At 48.1% G+C, this 21,036-nt stretch overlaps 1 protein-coding gene across 1 annotated transcript; it reads left to right on the forward strand.

Moving 5' to 3' along the window:
- Window positions 1-1,303: 1,303 nt before the first annotated feature.
- Window positions 1,304-14,125, forward strand: DUSP5 (dual specificity phosphatase 5). Its single transcript, XM_043926646.1, has 4 exons — window positions 1,304-1,893; window positions 6,514-6,662; window positions 9,678-9,897; window positions 12,621-14,125. Exons 1-4 carry the CDS (start codon window positions 1,515-1,517, stop codon window positions 12,899-12,901), a joined length of 1,029 nt encoding a protein of 342 aa, XP_043782581.1. The 5' UTR covers window positions 1,304-1,514; the 3' UTR covers window positions 12,902-14,125.
- Window positions 14,126-21,036: the final 6,911 nt, after the last annotated feature.

A 21,036-nucleotide genomic window follows, 5' to 3' on the forward strand; every position in this document is an offset into this window, starting at 1 on the left:
TCACAATAAAATGGTTAGTTCTGAGACTGAGGGGAGAACCCTGTTTCTCTAAGAGTGTCTCTGCAGCTACCGGGACACAGAACTGCCCTTCAATAAATACTTGCTGAATGGGTGAGTGTGTCCAGTTCCCCAAGACTTGGGATGGGAAGCCTAAAGCTGCTGGGGACTGGTGGGGGCAGACAGCCTGGGATTATACTTTATCCACAGATAATCCCCCAAATCCCAGAAGCCACCTGGACAGTTGGCTGGGCTGAGCTCCATCAACAGTGCATGCTGACGCTGCAGCTGAGTTCACCACAGATATTTTCTGGGTGACAGAAAATGGTTCCTCAAAAAACAACCATTCTAATTTTTTTTTCAGTGAAATTTTAGCTTTATTATTATTTTTTTTATTTGGGGGGTATAGCCGATTAACAATGTTGTGGTAGTTTCAGGTGAGCAGCAAAGGAATTCAGCCATACATACACATGTATCCGTTCTTCCCCAAACGCCCCCCTCCCATCCAGGCTGTCACAAAACATTAAGTAGAGTTTCAAGTGCTGTACAATAGGTCCTTACAACCATTCTAATTTTTATCTGGGAGTGTGACAAAGAAAAGGACCATCGATCCTTTGAGGGCAGAATCCATTTGGGGAGATTAATCGCAGGCTCTTCTCTTCCTATTTTTACTTTCAGGTACTTTTATGGTGGAAAATTTCAAAATATAAAGAAAGTAGAGAAAACAGTATAATGAACCCCCAGGTACCCATAACCAAGCTCCAATGATTACCAATACAAGCTCAAACTTGAGTCATCAATAACCCAGACCTCGAAGCAAATTCCAGCTATCATCTCATTTCCCGCGTAAAGACTTCCGTAACGCCTGAAATCTGCTTCTGATTCATCTGGGGGCACGGCCGAGGGCGCCCCTAGCTCTGCCTACCGCACTGTCAGGCACGGCCCCCAGAAGGTCCAGAACCTACGTCTATGAAACTCAAAGCCTATGGTGCGACGCTAGCTCTGCCTCCTCCGCTTCCTCCTCTTCCCGCACAGCGTGGGTCACCTCGGCCTCCTGGCATTCCTGACAACCCACCGGCAGTCCACGGTGATGCGCAAGTGAGTGTCTGCGCGCAGCACCGCAGAGAACACAGCGAGGCGCCTTCCACTTCCTCTTTCTCGGGCTGACTAACCCTGGACGCCCGTCCCGCGCGTCCCGCCCCCTGGGGGCGTGACCGCAGCCCGAAGGGGCGGGGAAATACCCATATTCCGCCTTATATGGGCAGCCACGTCACAGGCCGCACACCCATTCACATAAAACGCTGCGCTGCCGGCGGAATCCCCGGCTTCTGCGGCAGCGAGTGGCCCGGCCGGGCGCCGAGCGTACGGGGCGGGAAAGAAGAGTTGAGCGTCCGCTCCGGCGCCGGGCTCGGTCGGCCGGCCGCAGCCCTGTGGGGTCGTCTTCCTGGGCCTCGCCGGCGGGCACCCTGGCTGTGGGCACCTGCGGCGCGCACGGCGCGGGGCCGCTGGGCGGCGGCATGAAGGTCACGTCGCTCGACGGGCGCCAGCTGCGCAAGATGCTTCGCAAGGAGGCGGCGGCGCGCTGTGTGGTGCTCGACTGCCGGCCCTACCTGGCCTTCGCCGCCTCGAGCGTGCGCGGCTCGCTGAACGTCAACCTCAACTCGGTGGTGTTGCGGCGGGCCCGCGGCGGCGCGGTGTCGGCGCGCTACGTGCTGCCCGACGAGGCGGCGCGCGCGCGGCTGCTGCAGGAGGGAGGCGGCGGCGTGGCTGCCGTGGTCGTGCTGGACCAGGGCAGCCGGCACTGGCAGAAGCTGCGCGAAGAGAGCGCCGCGCGCGTCGTGCTCACCTCACTGCTCGCTTGCCTGCCTGCCGGCCCGCGGGTCTACTTCCTCAAAGGTGAGCTGCGTCGGAGCCGCCGGTCCTCGGTCACCCCCCACCCACCCCGCGCCAGGACGGCCCCGGGCTCTGGGGTCCCCTGCTGGCGCCGGCGCCTTCCTCGATCCTGGCGCCGGGGAAGTTCTGCACCCTGGGGCTTGACGTGCGCCGGGAAGGCCACGGCCGGTGTCAGCGCTCGCAGTTTCTCCGTCCCCACCTGCGTTCCTCGAAAGCGTTTGACGGCCTGGCTGCCCGGGCAGGGGGTGGGGGGGTTGCCGCACGCTGCTGGGGGCGCTGCTTCTTAACAGTTGGGGAGCGCCCAGCACGAGCCGGGTTTCCCGGCGCCGGCTTCACGTCTTTTCCTGAGGCCGACGGTCTGGAGCCTTCCTGATGGACAGATCTGAAGGGATCCGCGGGTCGCCATCACCCCCCCATGAGCGTGGCGCCGCGGTGTCCCCTTTCCTCCCGCCTGGACAATTAACGTATGTTAGGCTGTGTCTTCATCGACCCTTTTGCCTTTTTGACCCTGGTGAGTCCCTCCCCCCTCTTCCTTTTCATTCCATTTTATTGCTTTTTATTGTTCCTCGGCTTCCCCTTCTCCCCTCCCAGGCCTTTCTAGCTCCATTTGGAGCTGACAGTCTTTAGTCTTCCCACTCTTTTTCACCTCCTCTCTCCCGCCCCGAGATCATCCCCTGGACTGGTCGTGGGCCAGAGCTGGGGCACCTAACGCGGTCTCCGGGGGGCGGGCGGCAGGCTGGCTGGAGAGCCAGGACCTAGGAGAGGGTACACAGGGTGCTTGTGAAGGGGACTGCGGCGCATTGGGTTTGAGACCCTCCAGTAGCTGCTTCACCAGTCTGCACGTTACACCTGCTGGGGGATATGACTGGAGGTGGGTGGGTAATTTACTGTCAAATTCCAGAGTATTGATTTCTGGATCACTTCCTGTGATTGCTGTCGCCTTTTATTTGAGTCCGTTTTAACCTCAAGTGTATGGAAAGCTTAGCCTGTAGGGAAGAGACGACGAGGACTCAGCCCAACCAGCTCTGGGAGGTCGCCTTGAGATGTAACATAGCTGGGATTCAGAACTCAGGTGCGGTGAGCTGAGAACGTGAGGGCGCTGTTTTAGAATCGTGCAACGTGTGGAGTTTTACATTTTCCAGGCTGGGAGATTCCAGAGGTACAGGGGCAGCTCCCACCTCAATTAGCACCTCTTGCAGGCTGTCTGTCCCCAGTTGATTCCTGTTAGGGAAACACCAGAGGCAGAAGATCTTTCTCTTGCGCCCAGGAGATGGAGAGTGCCCTCTAAACTCTGCAGAGCTTTCACACAGGGCCCCTGATTTCTTTGTCTTCCCGATACCCTTTTTGGTCTCCTCTTCTTAGCCATGAGAACAGAAAAAGTTTCTGTCTCTCCAGCAGCATGAAAGATACCTTCCAGGAAACCCCAGGTAGGCAGCTCTGTAGACTCACATCTCAAGTAAAAATGTTTTTTAAAAAAGTTTTTTAATGAAAGTAACATGCTGTACAATGAAAAGTGGATCTTCCACACACCCTAGAACCCAGTTCCACCCCCCCAGAGGCAACAGTCAACTATTTCTTGTTCATCTTTAGATAAATCAATTTTCCATGAAAATTAAAATCTTTAAAAAATATTTAAAATAGAATATTTTGTATATCTTTTAAAAATAGAATGATTTTGTATATTTCCTGTTCCTGCCTCTTTCACCTAACTAGATCTTGAGAGACTTGTCCATATCAGAGAATACATGTCCTATTCACTTTTTAAACTCATCCCCTGATGATAGCCGGTAAGTAGATTGGTTCATGCCTTAGTATTTGAAGCAGTGTGGGAGAGGATATCTCTGTCCAAATGCTTTTGTGTGTGCACTATCTTTTAGTAAAATTACAAGAATCGCCAGGTCACAGTTTATGTCCATTTTAAATTTCAGTAGAAATTGCTTGATACTTAGCCTTTCAACAATGCTGAACTTTTAAGTTGTTGCCAAAGAAAATAATTTCTTCACCTAACTCACGTCCAGATAGGAACTCAGGTTTTTGATCTAGTGGCATCTCAGACCATGGGGACAATGTCTTGTACACTTCTGTTAATGCCTTCTGCACACACGCACACACACAAACCCCACTAAAATGAATTGACCAAATGACATTGTCAGTGTGTATTTATAGACAGTGTCCGTCCTCTTTCTCTGCTCAACTCCCCTGGTATTGCGGTGGTGATCAAAAACAGAACCACTCTGAAGACAACTGAAGCAGCCAAGAGTTGCTACAGCTCTTGCATCTCAAGTAAGGCACCAGAGAGGAATGCTCCATCTCTCCACCCCTCTGGTGGGAGTGGGTGAAAGACAGAGACCGTCTAATCTGGAGGACTCCTGACCCCAACTTGAAGAGGCAGGACACTGTTTATCTGTCCCTCGTCACACTAAGACTCTTTGTCTGCCTGCCATATTTTGTCAACAGGCAGGCAGGACCCAGCCCACACCCGCACCTCCTGTCTGTCCTCCTAACAGCCAGCTCTTTTAAGTGCTCTATTTAAAGCCAAGAGATGGGGTGACCTGAAGGCTTTTCTTTCCCAAGCTTCATTCTGAAGTTTGAGAGGGCCTGGGCTGCTTTACTTCAGATTCCTGTCCCCTATCGCTCATTGTGTCTCCTAGAAACGCAAGTGTTGAGGCGCAGGAAGTGCTTTGCTTACTAGGGACACCTCTTCGGAGGAGGCCGAGGGTCCGTGCAGGGGGCAGAGGCAGTGGTGGTGAAGGAGGGGAAACTAAGCCGCAGATACCTCCAAACTTTCCACCTCTGCCCCCGTCCGGCATGACCTGTCATCATGACCGGGAAATTGGTCATTGTGGAGGTCCAGAAGCTCATCTGGGGAGGCCCGGGTGGCTGTTTGCTGCAGTGACCACAGGGGAGATTTGGGCGTGCTTGGTGGGGGCGGGGGCCGTTCCAGCACAACGAGAGGAAGCAGTAATGGTGAGATGACTCATTCTAGGAATTGGCCGAAGCTTCTGAAAGAGAGCTGAGACTGCCGAGTAATCCATTAACCATTTGCCTATGGCAGGGGTTTTAAAAAGCCACCATGTGCTCCACTGTGGGGCTATCACAGCACCAAAAGACAGAAGGAAAAAAGGGGGGCCCGTTGGGGAAAAAAATACATGGTCTCAGAATGCTTCTTTAACTGATGATTGAAGGAATTCCTTGGCAGTCTAATGGTTAGGACTGGGTACTTTCATTGCCAGGGCCCAGGTTCAATCCCTGGTCTGGGAACTTAAGTTCAGTTGAGTTCATTTCAGTTCAGTCGCTCAGTTGTGTCCGACTCTTTGCGACCCCATGAATTGCAGCACGCCAGGCCTCCCTGTCCATCACCAACTCCCGGAGTTTAGTCAGACTCATGTCCATCGAGTTGGTGATGCCATCCAGCCATCTCATCCTCTGTCGTCCCCTTCTCCTCCTGCCCCCAATCCCTCCAGATCCTGAAAGTCACAGAGTGTGGCAAAAAAATAAATAGTGTTTTGACCCCAATTCTCTGGAAAAAGAAGCAGGTTTTCTGGAGGCTCTAGGAAATGCCGTAGGTCCCTTTGGAGTGGAAGCAGAGGGTTTCCCCACACAAGGCTGGCCTGTTCACCCAGCAGCAGTTGGCATTCTCAGGCTTCAGGGCCAATTTTTTTGTTCAGTTCTTCCCCACTTCCTGCACGGGCCCAAGAATTCACATACTCAAGTTTCTCTGATTTGGTCAGAGTAGTTCTTACCTTAAGTGATCCAATTGGAGAAGTTTAAATGTAGTTAGGATTTTTATAGAATCATACCTTGAGGTAGTTGACTTATCAGTTTGAGGGTGTGTATGCACACACAAGGGCGTGTGTAGCTGGGGAGAAAGTTCAGGAGGGGAGGGTAGTAAGGAGATAAAGGGAGAGTAGGTGGCCATCAAGGGGAAAGCAACGGGGGTTGGGGGTGGAGATAAGAATTAAGTTCAGAAGGCCTCATTCCTCTAGTTTGGCTTAGAAGGTAATTAACTAGATTGATTACACTGGACCTGTGGAGAGGACTGTCATCAGTGTTCTTAGCACCTTGGGAAGGAGAAAGGGCAGGGCTGTTTTATGGCCCTGAGGTTAAAACCTCATGTAAGCCCCCATTCCCTTATAGAGGGTGTTTCATCTATAATCCTGTTTAGAGCTGATTGGCTATGGATGAAACAGACCAGTTTAGGAGCTTCTTTCAAAAATTAATGAAATTCTGCACAATCACACCTGAATTTTAGATAAATGTGAGAAAATGGCTTTTGTTGTCTGGAGGGGTTTGGTTAATATTTGCCAGATGTCAGATATATTTCCTTTCACAGTTTAAGCTTCTTCTGATAGACATAAAAAGTTAATCATTGCCTTTGAACTGTAGCTTTTTAGGAGAGAAAGAGTGAGTGTGTGTGTGTCTGTGGAGCCCATTTCTATTCTAAAACTATTACTTGTTTTGGCTCAGTTTTTTTATAAGGCCAGAATGTATAGTAACTTAATACCTTTTTTTAGTATTCCACTCTCAGGGTATTGATCAATTCTAGGCATTTTCTGACAGACTGAAGAAAAAAAAAACAATCAATGCTTATATCTCTCTTGCTTTTTTATTTTTGTCTTTTAGGGGGATATGAGACTTTCTACTCAGAATATCCTGAGTGTTGCGTGGATGTAAAACCCATTTCACAAGAGAAGGTTGAAACTGAGAGAGCCCTCATCAGCCAGTGTGGGAAATCAGTGCTCAACATCAGCTACAGGCCGGCCTATGACCAGGTACGTGGTGTGGAAGCGCCATCCGGGCCCCTGGCTCTGTTGCTTGCACAGCACCCTGGCTCTCCCTCTCCCCGATCACTAACGTTGGTTGGTTCTTCTGCGGATCAGGGAGCTGGCAGAGGCCTCTAGCTTTAGAGAACCTCTGTTGCTTGCCAACTCAAGTTTCCATCCAAGAGTACATGGGCTTCCTTCCAGCAAATAAGCTGTCAAGAGCGAACATGCTTCAGGATGCTCGATGGCTTCTGGAGAAAAGGGGAAGTGAAAGATGTATTATTGTTAGCTGGCCTGGGAGGTGCAGAGAAGCGTCGAAATAGCAGTTTAGGTTTCCCTGAAGACGTTTTCAGAGCTGACATTCAGGCTTCCTGTGTTGGTCTTCTGTGTAATTGTTCATGCTCTGCAGTTTCTGCAAACCAGCCTGGTACCTGTAAAGACATGTCTTGGTATTTTTAACTGAAGGAGGAAGATTGGGGGAGGGTTGTAGAGAAACTACTGTTTGGATGGTTATGCAGCCTCCTTTAGGGGCTTCTGATGCTTATAATTCCATAAATTCTGAAGACAGATCAAGAGACACTAGAGGATTTCATGTGTCTACAAACGTGTGGGTTTTTTCCGTTCCTAGAATTGTACTTTTTGGCAACCCACTAAAGGCAAAAAAAAAAAGTGGACGGCTCAGCCAGGGGGTTACCTATGATGCAGGAGGATGGGGGGGAAAGCAAGCAAGGACCCAGATCTGCACAGATCTCTGCACAGAGACCAGAGAGCAAAACCCACTTTCCCATTTTACAGAGGGAAAAACTGTCACAGCTGGTGGGTGGTTGATTTTTGCCAAGAATCCTGCAGCTCGGTTCATGGCAACACTAAGTTCAGAACTCCCTTCTCTTCATCCCTTGCTCTGGTCCTTTTCAGGACCCTGTTCTGTTTGCCACTTGCTTTCTTTGGAAGAGGGTCATTCTAGTGGTTACCTGACTTGGTAGGAGGAACTTTTTAGGTTCTTCACACAAAATAAGAACATATTCAAATCATAAGAAGGAAGACTTCTAGATGCTGCTGCCTAAGATGCCAGCTGCCTGCCACGAGCAGAGCTCTGCCCCTGGGGATAGACTTCCAAGTTTAGCCAGGTGGCTTTGGTCAGGAAACCTATTCGCTTGGCAAGGTGCCAAGGTTATTATTTTGTTTGTTTTCTTTGTTAAAATTACAGAGTATGATGAACCCTGGGTTTTCAAGCCGCGGGCATCCGGCTTAGCTGGATTTCCATTTGCGTTTGTTTGTTTGGGTGGTGTTTTCCCCCCTCCCTTTCTCAGAAAGTGAAAGAGAAACGAGAATTTGCAGGATGTTGTGAAAGCACAACAGCCCTTTGGCCAAGCAAGACCCGGGGGAGGCCCTGAAGTGTCTCCAAGACTCATCTGGGGAAGCCCCTAGTGTTACTTCTTAGAAGTGCTTCTGCCTTGAGAAAAGCTGGGGGAGGTCATGTTAACCTTTGAGGTTTCTAAAGGCCTTTGGTTTCTTCCTCTTGAGTCTAAGAAGAAGATTCAAAAAAGGAAAGAAATATGGTTTCAGGGGTGTTGGTTGGGCTAAGCTCCAGGAGAAACTGAGTAAGATCCCAGGTCTGGTGTGGCAGCATTTTCCAATCTCTAAAGAGAGGGAGACATCTATGTAGTTGCATCTTAAGTGTTAAGCCCAGGGGCCAGCTAACAAAAGTACTGGTTATTACTATTACTACCGTTTGTAAAATCTCTTTCAGTTTCTTTCAAGTGGTCAAACTGGCCTTTGCCTTAAACACCCGACATCACAGGAAAGGAAAAGCAGACACCCATGTAGGATTTTCTGAGAATTGCCGCCTTCTACCGGCCCTCATCCCATGCCCCTTTCCCTATCATGGGTCTGGCAGAGAGTTTCCATTCCACTCTTATTCCAGGATAGGAAATGGAAACACAGGAAACGGATGGATGATATGAGAAAGGCTGCCAAAGACACAGCCACCGTCACCCCAGCTCTGTTTTGTCCTGCATATCTCCAAGGGTTCCCATTGTTCCAACTATGGAACGATAGCTTTTCTGGCCACTCTGAAAATGCTGAGACTGCCAGAGTTTGATTAGCCAGCAGTTCTTTTTAGCTTTGCGTCAGGGTAGATGGTCTCTGGTTCTTTGGATCCTTTGTAACTAGAAACCTCAGGTATAGGTTGTCTCCCAAAAGAGTAAGGATGTAAGCATCTCTCAGCAAAACTCAGCTCTACTAAAGATCAGGCCTGGGACTTCCCCGATGGTCCACTGGTTAAGACTCCACACCTCTACTGCAGGGGGCATGGGTTTGATCCCTGGTCAGGGAACTAAGATCCTGTATCCCACATTCTGAGCAGCACAGCCAAGAAAAAATACAACAAAAAAAGGCCAAGCCTCTGCTCATGGCCTAACAACTTTTCCTTATCTGAGGATTTCGGATAGATAGTGGTTATTTTCACTTCTGAGACGTATACTTTTTGGGATGGTGGGAGGGCACACTTTGATGTTGCTGAGATCCAAATGCCTCTTAGCATCAACAGTGTCCTAGGTTTGATGAAACACATTACATCCAAGGTCAAGATTGTAAAGGAAGGGGCTCACCTTGTTGGACACTTTTCCATTTTATCTAGAAGGAAATCAAGGTTGCCCCCAAGGTTCAGGCCTTGGCCTGGCACTCATGGGGCAGCTAGAACTTCAACATGGTCTTCTCAAGTCTTCCATCACTCCACCCTGCTTCTCATCCTTGTCAGTCTAGAAGGGCTGCCGACATTTCCTGCCACCTCAATATATAAGGAAATGAAAATCTCAGCTGTGTGAGATTTGCTGTCCCTGAGTCCCAAGGCAGTGACGTAGGGTAGAGAGTTTACCAGGACAGAGGCTCTACCCAAACTCTTGGTTAAACTGCCCTGGTTCTCAACTCTTTCTACCTGGAAACCAGAGAGGGAACCTCCCACCTGAAAACCCCAAAGAGCAAGCTGATCAATATTCCCTGGTTGTCCTTTGCCCCTGCTTCCAGGGCGGCCCAGTTGAAATCCTTCCGTTCCTTTACCTTGGAAGTGCCTACCACGCATCCAAGTGCGAGTTCCTTGCCAACCTGCACATCACAGCCCTGCTCAACGTCTCCCGGCGGACCTCCGAGGCCTGCACGACGCACCTACACTACAAATGGATCCCCGTGGAAGACAGCCATGCGGCTGACATCAGCTCCCACTTTCAAGAAGCAATTGACTTCATTGGTAGGTGCCGCTGTCCTCAGTTATTTAGGGGGGTGTGTTCTTGGATTTTGATGTGCTGATGGAGGTCACCCCATCGCTGAGAAGAAAAGCATCTTGTTTGTGCAACCACCACAAGTGGGAGCCAAGAAGAGATTCACCTACCAGAACGACAGAGGGGAGGATTTAAGTTGCTGTTTAATAGGAGCATTAATTTGCAGGGTAAATGTATTAGTTAATATCATCTTAAGGCAGTACTCACTACCGCTCTGTTAGGGTTTCTGGCTGGGTGGGAAGCAGAGTGCGTTCATGAGTGATGCTCCATGCCAGGGACGCAGGAGAGGGAAAGAACCACGCAGACTGTACTTCTACGTAGATTGGGATATTTTTAAAAGCAAACAGAAGGATCGAGAGAGCATTACTTACGCACTGAACCCCCGGGGCCCCAGCAGCTTTCCAAGGTTTTTGGCAAACTGCTTTGGGGGCAATTTGTTTTGCATTTTCAGCTCATTTTGGATTAACGGTAACACTCGACTCAAGCTCCGTGCTTTATGCACAGAGAAGTTGGCATCTTTTTGCATCCTTTGTATGTTCCGTAAGGTAGTTATCACTTACTCCATTGTGTAGGCCTGGGAACCTCTGGTCCCTCTGCCTAGAAAGGGCTTTTGGGCCTTGGGATTTCAGCTTCTCAGAGCAGACTGGACTGCTCTCTCGTTTGACATCTTTTTCTCCCATCCGTCTCCCTTGGGGACTAGGCTGGACACCGCTCCCTACTCCTGTGGACTTGCTTCCCTTTGCAGAGTCCTTTTTCCTCTTTAACGTGCACAGCTGTTGAAGCTGTCTTCCTGCTTCTGGCTGTGAGGGGATGTTGGAGGGGAAAGGCTGGTGTTGAGTGTAGCAGTGATTTCTTAGTGCAGGGAGCCATTAAAGGGCCCCCCTCTTCTGCCACGTGGTGGGCCCTCTGCTCATCACACACAATTTCTGCTCCATGGAAATCCACCAAGAAACTCACCGCGAGCAAAAGGCTGAGCCTGCCCTCCCTGGCCCCTGAGCCTCTGGGCTGAGACGGTTCCTCTGGAGCCTCCGAGGGGCAGCCAAAACGATGGGCTCAGGGTGGGAAATCCTTGACTTGTTCTCCCTGTCCCTGGGAATGCCTTGCCCTTCTCAGCCTGTTATTTAATTACCTAGATAGCTTCTCGGTGAGGTCATGAAACAGCCCCCATCACTTCTCAGAAGCCTCCCTCCCCATCCGGTTGTGCACTGTGTCTGTTGTGTACACAACCACACAAACCCACAGCATTCTGAAGGCACAGGGGCTGCTTTTCCCCAGGCCCCTCCTCTGCTGAGGGAGGGAGGGACTGAGGCCAAACCGCGCTCGCACTGACCCCTTCCAAGGGCCACATGGAAGGCGAGCCCCGAGGGGTGGAATGGAATCCAGAAGCAATGTACTGTAGGCTCTTTGGCTTCTGGGATTTGGCTCTGGGCCAACTAAAAGCTGGATGACAAGGAGGCCAGTGGAGGAGCAGAAGAAAATTGTGGAGTCACGACCCTGTAATCCTAGGAACTTGGAGTCCCCTTTGAACTAGTTTACAAGAACTTTTTTTTTCTTTTGAGTCAGAGACTATATTGGGGGCACCTCTAAGGAGCTATCCTGGGGCATCCTTTGAGATTTTCATTCTGGAAACTCAAGGGATCCTTCCTGACTGCTCAGAAACCTGATCGTTTAGATCTTAGAGATGCATCTGCAAACCTTTTAAACATGAGGAAGGAGGTGGGTAAGGGGGCTGACTTTTTATTGGCCTTTCAAAATCTTAAATGTTTTTGCATTCGGTGGCCTGACATAGTGCCAGGTATGTCTAACTTCCTGTGATGTAATTGTTTCCTCACTAGCAAGAGGGAATTGGAAAGACTTTTTTGTGGTTTTTATTTGATATGTATGTATGTTTAACCTTTTACCCCTGCCCATTTTTAACAGTTAGAGCTCTTTTTGGGGTAGGAGTAGAACAGAAAAGGAGGGCACCCCCTCGCTTTGTCATATTGAGCTAAACCATGCTAACTGACGGTGGTAGCTTTATAGCAGCAACTCCCATTGTTGTGCAAGATGGAGTTTGCCAAAGCCATTTATATCCTCCGTCTCGTAAGCGTCACTTAGCCAAGGCTATAATTAGCGGCTGCACACTATTTATTGTATGTTTCATTGGTGGGAACCCTGGGGGCTGAGCCAAGCCTCCCGCCCTGGCACAGCCAAGCAAGGAGCCCGGGGAGGCTGGAAGGCCTCTCCCAGGATGGGGACTAGGTCATCACCATTAGAATCAGACCCTGAGAGACAGAAATTGCTTTTCCAAGTCAATCTTTGAGCCTCTCAGAAAAATGTGAATGTGCAATAAAAACTTGCAGGCAGTTTGAAAGATTTTCCCAAAGCCTTCCTGACACCCGTTTGTGGAACCCAAGTTAAGATGGCATCCCCAGGAAGGGGTTACTCCAGGTCGAGAGCCTCTCCAGTGGCAGAATCTGGGCAAGTGCCCTGACAAACTAAGGTTTGTGAAGGTCCTACAGAGGGATGGACATCAGTGGGACTCCAAGGTCTCTCCTCACCAGTGGGGATTAAAGATTAGCAGAAGCCTAGTGTGGGACCACTGCTGTTGAGCAGACATAATGAGACTTGATAACTCGGTCACTTTTTTTTAAACCCAATTGCCTTTGAGTCCCCATCCCAACTCAGTCCCACTGTCTCTTCTTTCTTCCAGACTGTGTCAGGGAAAAGGGAGGCAAGGTTCTGGTTCACTGTGAGGCTGGGATCTCCCGCTCGCCCACCATCTGCATGGCTTACCTCATGAAGACCAAGCAGTTCCACCTGAAGGATGCCTTTGATTACATCAAGCAGAGGAGGAGTGTGGTCTCGCCCAACTTTGGCTTCATGGGCCAGCTCTTACAATATGAGTCTGAGATCCTGCCTTCCACGCCCACCCCCCAGGCTCCCTCCTGCCAAGGAGAGGCCGCTGGCCCTTCGCTCCTCGCCCACTTGTAGACCCTGAGCCCTGACGTGCAGGCTTCCTATTGCACGTTCCCTACCTCGGTGCTGGCCCCGGTGCCCACCCACTCGACAGCCTCAGAGCTCAGCCGGAGCCCCCTGGCCACAGCCACATCCTGCTAAACCCGAGCTGGGGGAGCCAGCCCAGCCCCAAGAACAACTGTGATTTTGTATTTTGACTCGTGGACATTTCATACCTGTGCAATACTGAAGACCTCACCCTGTCCTGCTGTCCTGGTGGGACAGTGAAGGGGTCACTAGGTTTGCAGACAAACTTCAGACTGACCTCGGGACTGAAGGAAGGCCAAGCCATCATGAGAGCACAGTGCGTGCTGACTACTGAACTTCCAGACCCCTGCCCTCAGGACTGCCCAATCTTTGCACCTCAGAATTCGCCTTTTCATTTCAAGCATAAGGCAATAAATACCTGCAGCAACATGGGAGAAAGCAGTTGCTAGACCAGGAGAAAAGGCAGTCATGAAGCCAATTCATTTTGAAGGAAGCACAATTTCCACCCTTTTTTTTTTTTTTTAAATTTTGGCAGTCTCTGTATCTGTCTCTGTTGCTTCAGGGCATAAGCTGATCACCACCTAGTCAGGAAAGTAACCCTGCAGGGTTTTAGGGACATGATGTATATGCCAATTTGAACCCTCGGATGCTTTTGAGACTCCATTTCAGATCAGGTGGAGTCAGCTGGGTGAAGTAGTGAGATGGGAACACTTCCGGTTTCCTTCCCACTGTGGGTTCTTCCCTGACTTTGGACTTGGGCATGATTCTTATTCATACTTGAACCTTTCTTGTTGCACCTCTCCTCAAAGCAACTCTTGTGTCATTTGAAAAGAGTTCTTTAGACCATAGACCAAAAATCACCCATTTGAGGTAGTGGCAGTGGGTGCCACAAGAGAGAAAGGGTACCCACTTCCTGGGTCAGTGGCATTGAAATGGTCGTCACCCCAGCTTGCTGTCTTTATATGTGCTTGTCTCGTCTCTGGTTGGTGACACTTGTGTTCTTCCCTGCCCCTGGGGGTTGTCTTCAAGCTGTTGACTTCTGGGATTTGCAGATTTCTCAATGTGGTACTACTTTTTTTTGTCTGTAGGTTATTTCTCCAGGGGAAAAGGCAATAATTTCCTAAAATCCATATGAATGTGAAGAAAAGCAGTATGTTACTGGTCATTGCCGTCATTTTTTTTTATAGTGCAAAATAAAAATAGTAAAAAGAACAAAAGTGCTTCTTCATGTTGATGAGTTCAGGCTGGGATACCTTGAGGTGGGGACCCAGCCTACTTTTCTGGGCTCTATCCAAATGAACTCTTAAGGTGATGGTGGTGAGTGTGCCGTTGCAGACATGAGGCTGTCTACTCAATGCTTTCCAGTTGGGAGCCTTCCCTAAGCTCGCTCCCAAGAGAATTCCTTAGACCCAGGCCATGTGGGGAGGTGGTCAGAGCATCTGTCCACCCTGAGCTCTTCACTCCCTTAAGTCTCAGGTAAAGAGTTCAACTTGAATCTCAGCTTCTTCATCCATGAAATGAGTGAACTAAGCTAGATGGTCCCAAAAGTTCCTCAGAACTTGAGACCCTTGATTGCAGCAAACCTGAGTGGCAAGCTTGTGGTCAGCCTTCTCCCCGGTACCTGTGTATGGCAGACTCTCAGAAAAGTATGGAAAAATGACCGAGGGACAAATAAGCAAACAAAGTGAGGGTTTGCTTTAAATGCTTGTTCTTCTTTTTCACCCTTGGGATTAATTCTTACAGATAATTCCCTGAGGAGTTCCTAAGTAAATCCTTCCATGAGTGGGTTTAAATCCAAGGCTGAATCAGCTTGCCTTCTGAGTAATGTCCTCTGTGTGGTGGAGGAGGGAAGGGACAGTGTTTGCTTATCCCCATGGCTTATGCCTCTGCTCCAGCCTACTCTTGGGGACTGTTTCCTAATCATGAGGAACAGGAAACTGACTGGGATTGATACCACACATTCCTGACACAGCGATTCTAATCCATACTCCTTGACTATGGGGTATCCAAAAAGGCCTCCATCTCCCCCAGCAGGTGCCATGTCAGCAAATAGCAAGATGGCATTCGAGCCAAGGGTAGCCCAGCTCTTTCTAAATGTCTCACCTCAAAAGCTTTGCTTGAGGCCTTGCTCCCCATAAAACTTCCCTTCCCCACAGATTCCTTGGAAAGACCTCAGGTAAAAATGTCACCCCTACTGGGAAAGCTGCTTTACCTTCAGCATTTACATAATCCAACCAGGGCTTTCAGGGGAAGCACCGCACAGGAAGGGAAATCCTGGCTTCTAGCCCTCACCCTGCCCCGAGTCTAGTGCTTTAGAGCTAATCTATAATCTTGCTGGACCAGACTTTAGGGCTTGGTCCACCTGAGGTCTCCCTACTTTCGTATCTCTGAGCCTCTGTTCAGCCCTGGAATGTGTCCCATTGTGCAGGCCTGTCCAGGTGCTGAGTGGCTGGAGGGGCCTCGGGCAGGGAGAGGCAGGGAGGGGGAAGCTGGGCACAGGCTGGGGTGATACGCTAAGCCGCGTCCCACTTGCTGACATTTGCTTTATTGCATTAAGGTCTTTCTCTGAAGGGTGAGTAAGTCCTCTAAATCAGGCATATGAGGATTGCTCATAAGCCCGTGAGTCACTGGCGGGTAAGCCAAGTGAAGCCCCACAGCTGGGGATGGCTCTGTAACTCTCACTCCCATAACATTCTCCTTATTAATTACCCTTCCATTTTTGCCAAAGCCAACTATACACGGGCTTCCGGTGCCAGATGTCGAATTAAAGCTGGTGTGGTCCAGTTCCTTCATCACCAGGTTTTGAAGCAACACCTCTGCTGGTCTGCAGCAGTGCTCCAGGAGGAGATGTGTCTGGGAGAATAGAAATGTTCATTCTCTAAGCTGTTTCCCAGCTGACTCTGTGGGTAAGCCCCTCAGGTCTACCCTGGCTCCTGAGCCCGGCCTGACCTAGGGGCAGGAAGTGTAAGAGCAGTTCACACCAGTGTGCTCACTGGAGCCCCGTGTACCCATGGGCGCTCCTTTGTGTGAGGACCCAGGGAAAAAGTACCCCAGGTCTTAGCACCCTGGAAGGCCGCAACTCACTGAATTGTTGGTGGTTTATCTTCCCAACCCCATAAAGTTGGTGACTGCCCTTGTTTTCCTCCTTGCTCAGGCCACCAGGCTAGTCAGAACCAAATTTTTAGCCTACCTCTGGCAATTTTATAGGACTTTATGGCATATGTTTTGGGTATTGACTCCACTGGGTTTCCATTAAAATTTTCCAACTGTATTTTTCTTTGCTTCCATTGCCCCGGTGACTTTAAAAAAAGAACAACCCTTGAGTAATGAATGTTAAACATACCACAGTGCATTTATGGAATGAGGAGATATATAAATACACATGGAGAGAAGGCTATACATCCTCCAATGTTGCTACTCTCCGTCTCTCTCTGAAGGATTCATCCAAGGGACTAGGTAAATCTTTGCCTTCTCAGTAAGTCTGACCAAGTTCTGTATTCTTTTTGGAATAAATCTTGTCCAGAACCCAAACCCCATGATGAGAGCCTGGCTCCAGGTCTTATCTTAGAATCTCAGGCACTGCCGCCTACTTTCAACACTGAATGCTGATGCTGGTGACCTTCTATGGGGTGGCGGGGAGCCTTGGCCCTGATGAAGAGGTTGCTCAAAGCCACAGTGCAGATGCTTCTGACCCCCACACACTGCCCGTGATGGATGTGACTGTGCCTAGATAACTATCATCCCTGCGTCCATTTCACACTGAGCATCTGCTAGAACCTAGGATTCAGTGGGGAATGAGGGCTTCGTAAGTACTGATGACTGTTCACTGGGCTTTCTGTCCCAGAGTGGAGCTGGCCTCTCAAGGTGTGCTCATGGCCCCAGCCCCACACAGCCCCCTTCCCAGCTCCCCTCGTCTTGGCTCTAGCTCCATCCTCTCCCCTCTATCCCCAGCATGCAGAGCTCCTGGATATGCCAGCCTATGGACACATGGCTGTGTTTCCCTGTGCTTACCATCTGACCCCCGCCTTGGCTCATCCCTTAGGTTCTCCTGCATCATTTACTACCTTGTTATGAACACTGTATTAATCTTGCTCCCACCTCCACCCCAAAAAAGTAGCGAGTTTTTGTTGAGCCCCGGTTCTTTCTCAGTCATTTGGCTAATATCAAAAGTGTATATTAAGCACTATTGACTATATGCTGCAGTCTATAAATAATCCACCTGCAATGCAGGAGACCACCTGCAATTCAGGAAATGTGAGTTCCATCCCTGGGTTGGGAAGATCCCCTGGAGAAGGGAAAGGCCACCTACTCCAGTATTCTGGCCTGGAGAATGCCATGGATTCTATAGTCCCCAGGGTCACAAAGAGTCGGACACGACTGAGCAACTTTCAGTGATCTTGCCTGGGAAATCCCGTGGACAGGGGAGCCTGGCAGCCTACAGTCCCTGGACTTGCAAGAGCTGGACATGATTTAGCGACTAAACCACCATCATATGCCACAAGTCAAGTTAGGCATGCACATAGGCCTTGTCTCTTTAATACTCATCAAAACTCTGTACAATTGCTTTTTTTTTTTTAAAGAGATTATTTTCACATGGAAAATAATTTTAAAAGTCATTATTTTTAAAGTCTTTATTGAATTTGTTACCATATTGCTTCTGTTTTATGTTTTGGTTTTTTGGCTAAGAGTCATGTGGGAGGGACCTTAGCTCTCTGACCAGGGATCAAACCCACACCCCCTGCACTGGAAGGCGAAGTCTTAACCACTGGACCACCAGAGAAGTCCCTGTACAAATGCTTTTATTGTCTCTATTTCCAGATGCATAAACGGAGCCTCAGAGATACTAGGTAACCTGCCCTAGGTACCATAGCTAGTAAATGGTAGAGCCCAGGATGAAGCTATTTCATTGATCTTGTACTCCTCTCAGCATCTGAGGTATACAGTAGGTACTTTTGTTCATTGGACTTTTGTGTCCAAGGAAGAGAGTCTCCTTAGGCCACATTAAAAAAAAAAAAAAGACATTTTCTGTATAGCTACAAATGGCATTTAATGCCCAGATGCACTCTACTCCAACCAACCACAGTGGTTTTATGACAGTCCTTTCAATAAGCCATGCTTCCTCCTGCCTCTTTGTTCACACTAGCTCTTCTGCCAGGAACACATTTCTCCCCTAAATTCAACCTTCAATTAAATAACTCCTACTTGTCCTTCACGTCTCAGCTCAAATGTCATCTCTCCAGGCAAGAATTCTCAGACTTCCAAACTAGGTCAGACATTCCCATTCAGTCTCTCATAGCTTCCTACCTATAGCTTTTCTTCACCTTTTATCAAAGATTAAGAAATATTCGTTTATCTGTAATTATATTTTATTAATGTTTGTCTTCAGACTAGAAGCACCAGGAGAACAAAGATTATATTGAATTTCAAGAGGGATCTAGTGCAGGGCCTGATTTATAGTAGGTGTTCAATAAGTATTGGTTGAATGAAGGAGTGAATGAGTGACAAGCTGGGAAACAAATGCTGTCAGAACCAGAAGTTGCTCTTTCCATCTCTCTCAAAGCCCAAGCTATCCTCTGCACATAAGCTCATAAGCATGTTAACCCCAGGTGCCACTTTTGAATCCCTTACCAATTCTAAAGGAAACACGGTTCCTAGATTTAATTACTGCTCTCCTATTGGTCAGAGTCCATGTCACCACATCACCTCATTGGTCACTTGTCGGTCTGTGGGTGGGCTGCCCTTGGGTCAGGTGTCAACCCTGGCATTAGTCAGTTTCCTCTAAGTTCAGAGACCTGCCTACCTCAGACTCCCTGAGCAGAGTTTGGAGACAGAGCAGTCTCAGTCAGAAAGGGTGGAGATCCTGCCACACACTTGCCTAGCTTGCCACTAAAGGATTTAATTAATGCCTAAAGACTGAGTGTTGGATAAGAAGGCCTTGGAGATGACCAGATAGCCTGGGCACAATAAAACTCAACCCTACCCCTTTTGTCCCACCTCCAGTAAGTGACTTCATATTATCAATTGGGGTACCTAAATTTAAAATCTTGGTAGTATTTATTTATAGTGGCAGGTCTGATCCCTTCCTGCCCACACATTCACCCCCATTCGCTTATAAAGTTTATAGAAACCTAGAAGTTACTAGGTGGGAGTTTAAAATAGAACCTTGAAGCATCCCTTTGCTTACATTCTGGGCTTCCCCAGCAACCAGGAATGAAAGTGCTGCTTGAGAGAAATAAACCTCCCAGAGAGTGAAGCCTCAGATATATCTCTAAGGTAGGAAGGTGAAAACAGTTTATCTCCAGCCCATGAGGAAAAGAACAGTAGACTTAAAATCAGGAAGCGTAGCTGCCAGACCCTGGGGAATCTAACAGTTTAGGACCTTTAAAATGACCTTTAAAAAAGCACTTACTATTGGCAGGCTGTATGCTGATCGTTTTGCATATGTTCTCTCACTTAAGATTCACAGAAATCCTGCAAGAGTAATATTGTTAGCCCTGTTTTACAGATAAGCAAACTGAGAGGTTATAAACTTAGCCCAAGGGTTACATAGCTAAAGCCTGTGAATGTCAAAGCCAGGATACCCAACTTGCATTGGACTCCCAAGAGCATACTCTCTCCCTACACAGCACTATTTTCCAGAAAAGAAAATTCAAAAGATTCTCAGTTATCTGTCTCCATGTCTATATCCCTTAAATAAGGCTATGAAATCTATTTGTTCTTCAGAACAGAGTTTCAAATGACCTCATTGTAATAATTCCTTAACTTTACAAAGCCTTCTCTTCCAACATTATTAAGTTTAGATTTGGGAGCTGAATTTTCAAGTGGGACATGGACAAACTAGCATGTTTACAGATGATGTTTACTGAAGGGTTTGGAGATTATGTTATATGAGGAGAGTTTGGAAAAGTAGTAGGGTTTGGTCTGGAGAGGAGAACCAATCAATTGTCTAACTGAAGTTATGTACAGCAGTTTCTTGGAACTCAAGGGCTGGAATTTCAAAAGCCTGAGTTTGAATTCCGGCTCTGCCACTTGCTAGCTATGTGGACGGGAACAAATTACTCCATCTCCTTAAGCCTCAAAGTTCTTATCCATAAAAAGAGTACTAATTGGATCTACCTTGTGGGTACAATTTTGAAGAGTAAATCTGATGAGGTATAATTGCCTTGTATGAGGTCAAAGACATAGTAAGTCCTCAATGAATAGTGGCCATGATGATTAATTACAATAATTACAATGGTGACCTACCCACTGGTGTGAGGGTTAGGCAAGCAGAAGTGGATTTTCTATTGGGAAGTCTGTTGCGAGAAGGACTTAGGTCTCAGGGCCTTTGCACACCTCCCTCCCTCTGCTTCATCCCTTTCCTTTTTCACCTGGTCATTTATGGGCCTCCTTATGCCTCATTCGTGACTTCACTTGCTCAGGGAAGCCTTCTCAGATTTCAGGATTCCTTAGTAAATGCCCTTCTGGTACCTATACCTTCCCTTCAGAGCACTATCACATGGAAATTAAATAACAATGCTCATAATTTTTAAAAATCAATTTTGTAGAGGTATTACTTACATAGTATAAAATTCACCCATTTGGGTTTTGAAAAATGTGTGTGTACAGTCAGGTAACACTTCCATAATCAAGATATGGGACTATTTTATTCACCTCCCAAATTGCCTTGTGTTCCTTTGTGTTTACTCCTCCTTCCCCATCCCAGACTTTGGTAATCACTCATCTGTTTTCTTTCATTTTAATTGTGCCTTTTCTAGAATTTCATATAAATGGGAACATACAGTATGTAGGTTTTTGAGTCTGGATTATTTTACTAAGTATAATGCATTTAAGATTCATCCATGCGGCATGACTACTAATAATTGATCCCTTTTTATTGCTGTAATAGTACTGTATCATAGTGATATGCTGACCTTCGTTTATCAATTCACCCATTGATGGACATTTGGGTTGCTTCCAGCTATTGGCTATTACGGATAACGCTGCTATAAACATTCACAGACAGCCTTGCAGTCAAATGGTAAGTATGTTTCTAAGTTTATAAGAAACTGCCAATTATTTTTCAAAATGGTTATACCATTTTGCATTTCAAGCATTAACGAATGAGAGTTCCGGTTTCTCTG

Source organism: Cervus elaphus, chromosome 15 (genome assembly GCF_910594005.1).
Source record: "Cervus elaphus chromosome 15, mCerEla1.1, whole genome shotgun sequence".
In the NCBI taxonomy this organism is placed as follows: Eukaryota; Metazoa; Chordata; class Mammalia; order Artiodactyla; family Cervidae; genus Cervus; species Cervus elaphus.

Excerpts from the sequence above, each read along its gene's own strand:
- DUSP5 (XM_043926646.1), top strand. The coding sequence starts at position 1,515 with ATGAAGGTCACGTCGCTCGACGGGCGCCAGCTGCGCAAGATGCTTCGC. Across the intron at positions 1,894-6,513 it reads GCGGGTCTACTTCCTCAAAG|GGGGATATGAGACTTTCTAC; the intron begins GTGAGCTGCGTC and ends TTTGTCTTTTAG. Across the intron at positions 6,663-9,677 it reads ACAGGCCGGCCTATGACCAG|GGCGGCCCAGTTGAAATCCT; the intron begins GTACGTGGTGTG and ends CCCTGCTTCCAG.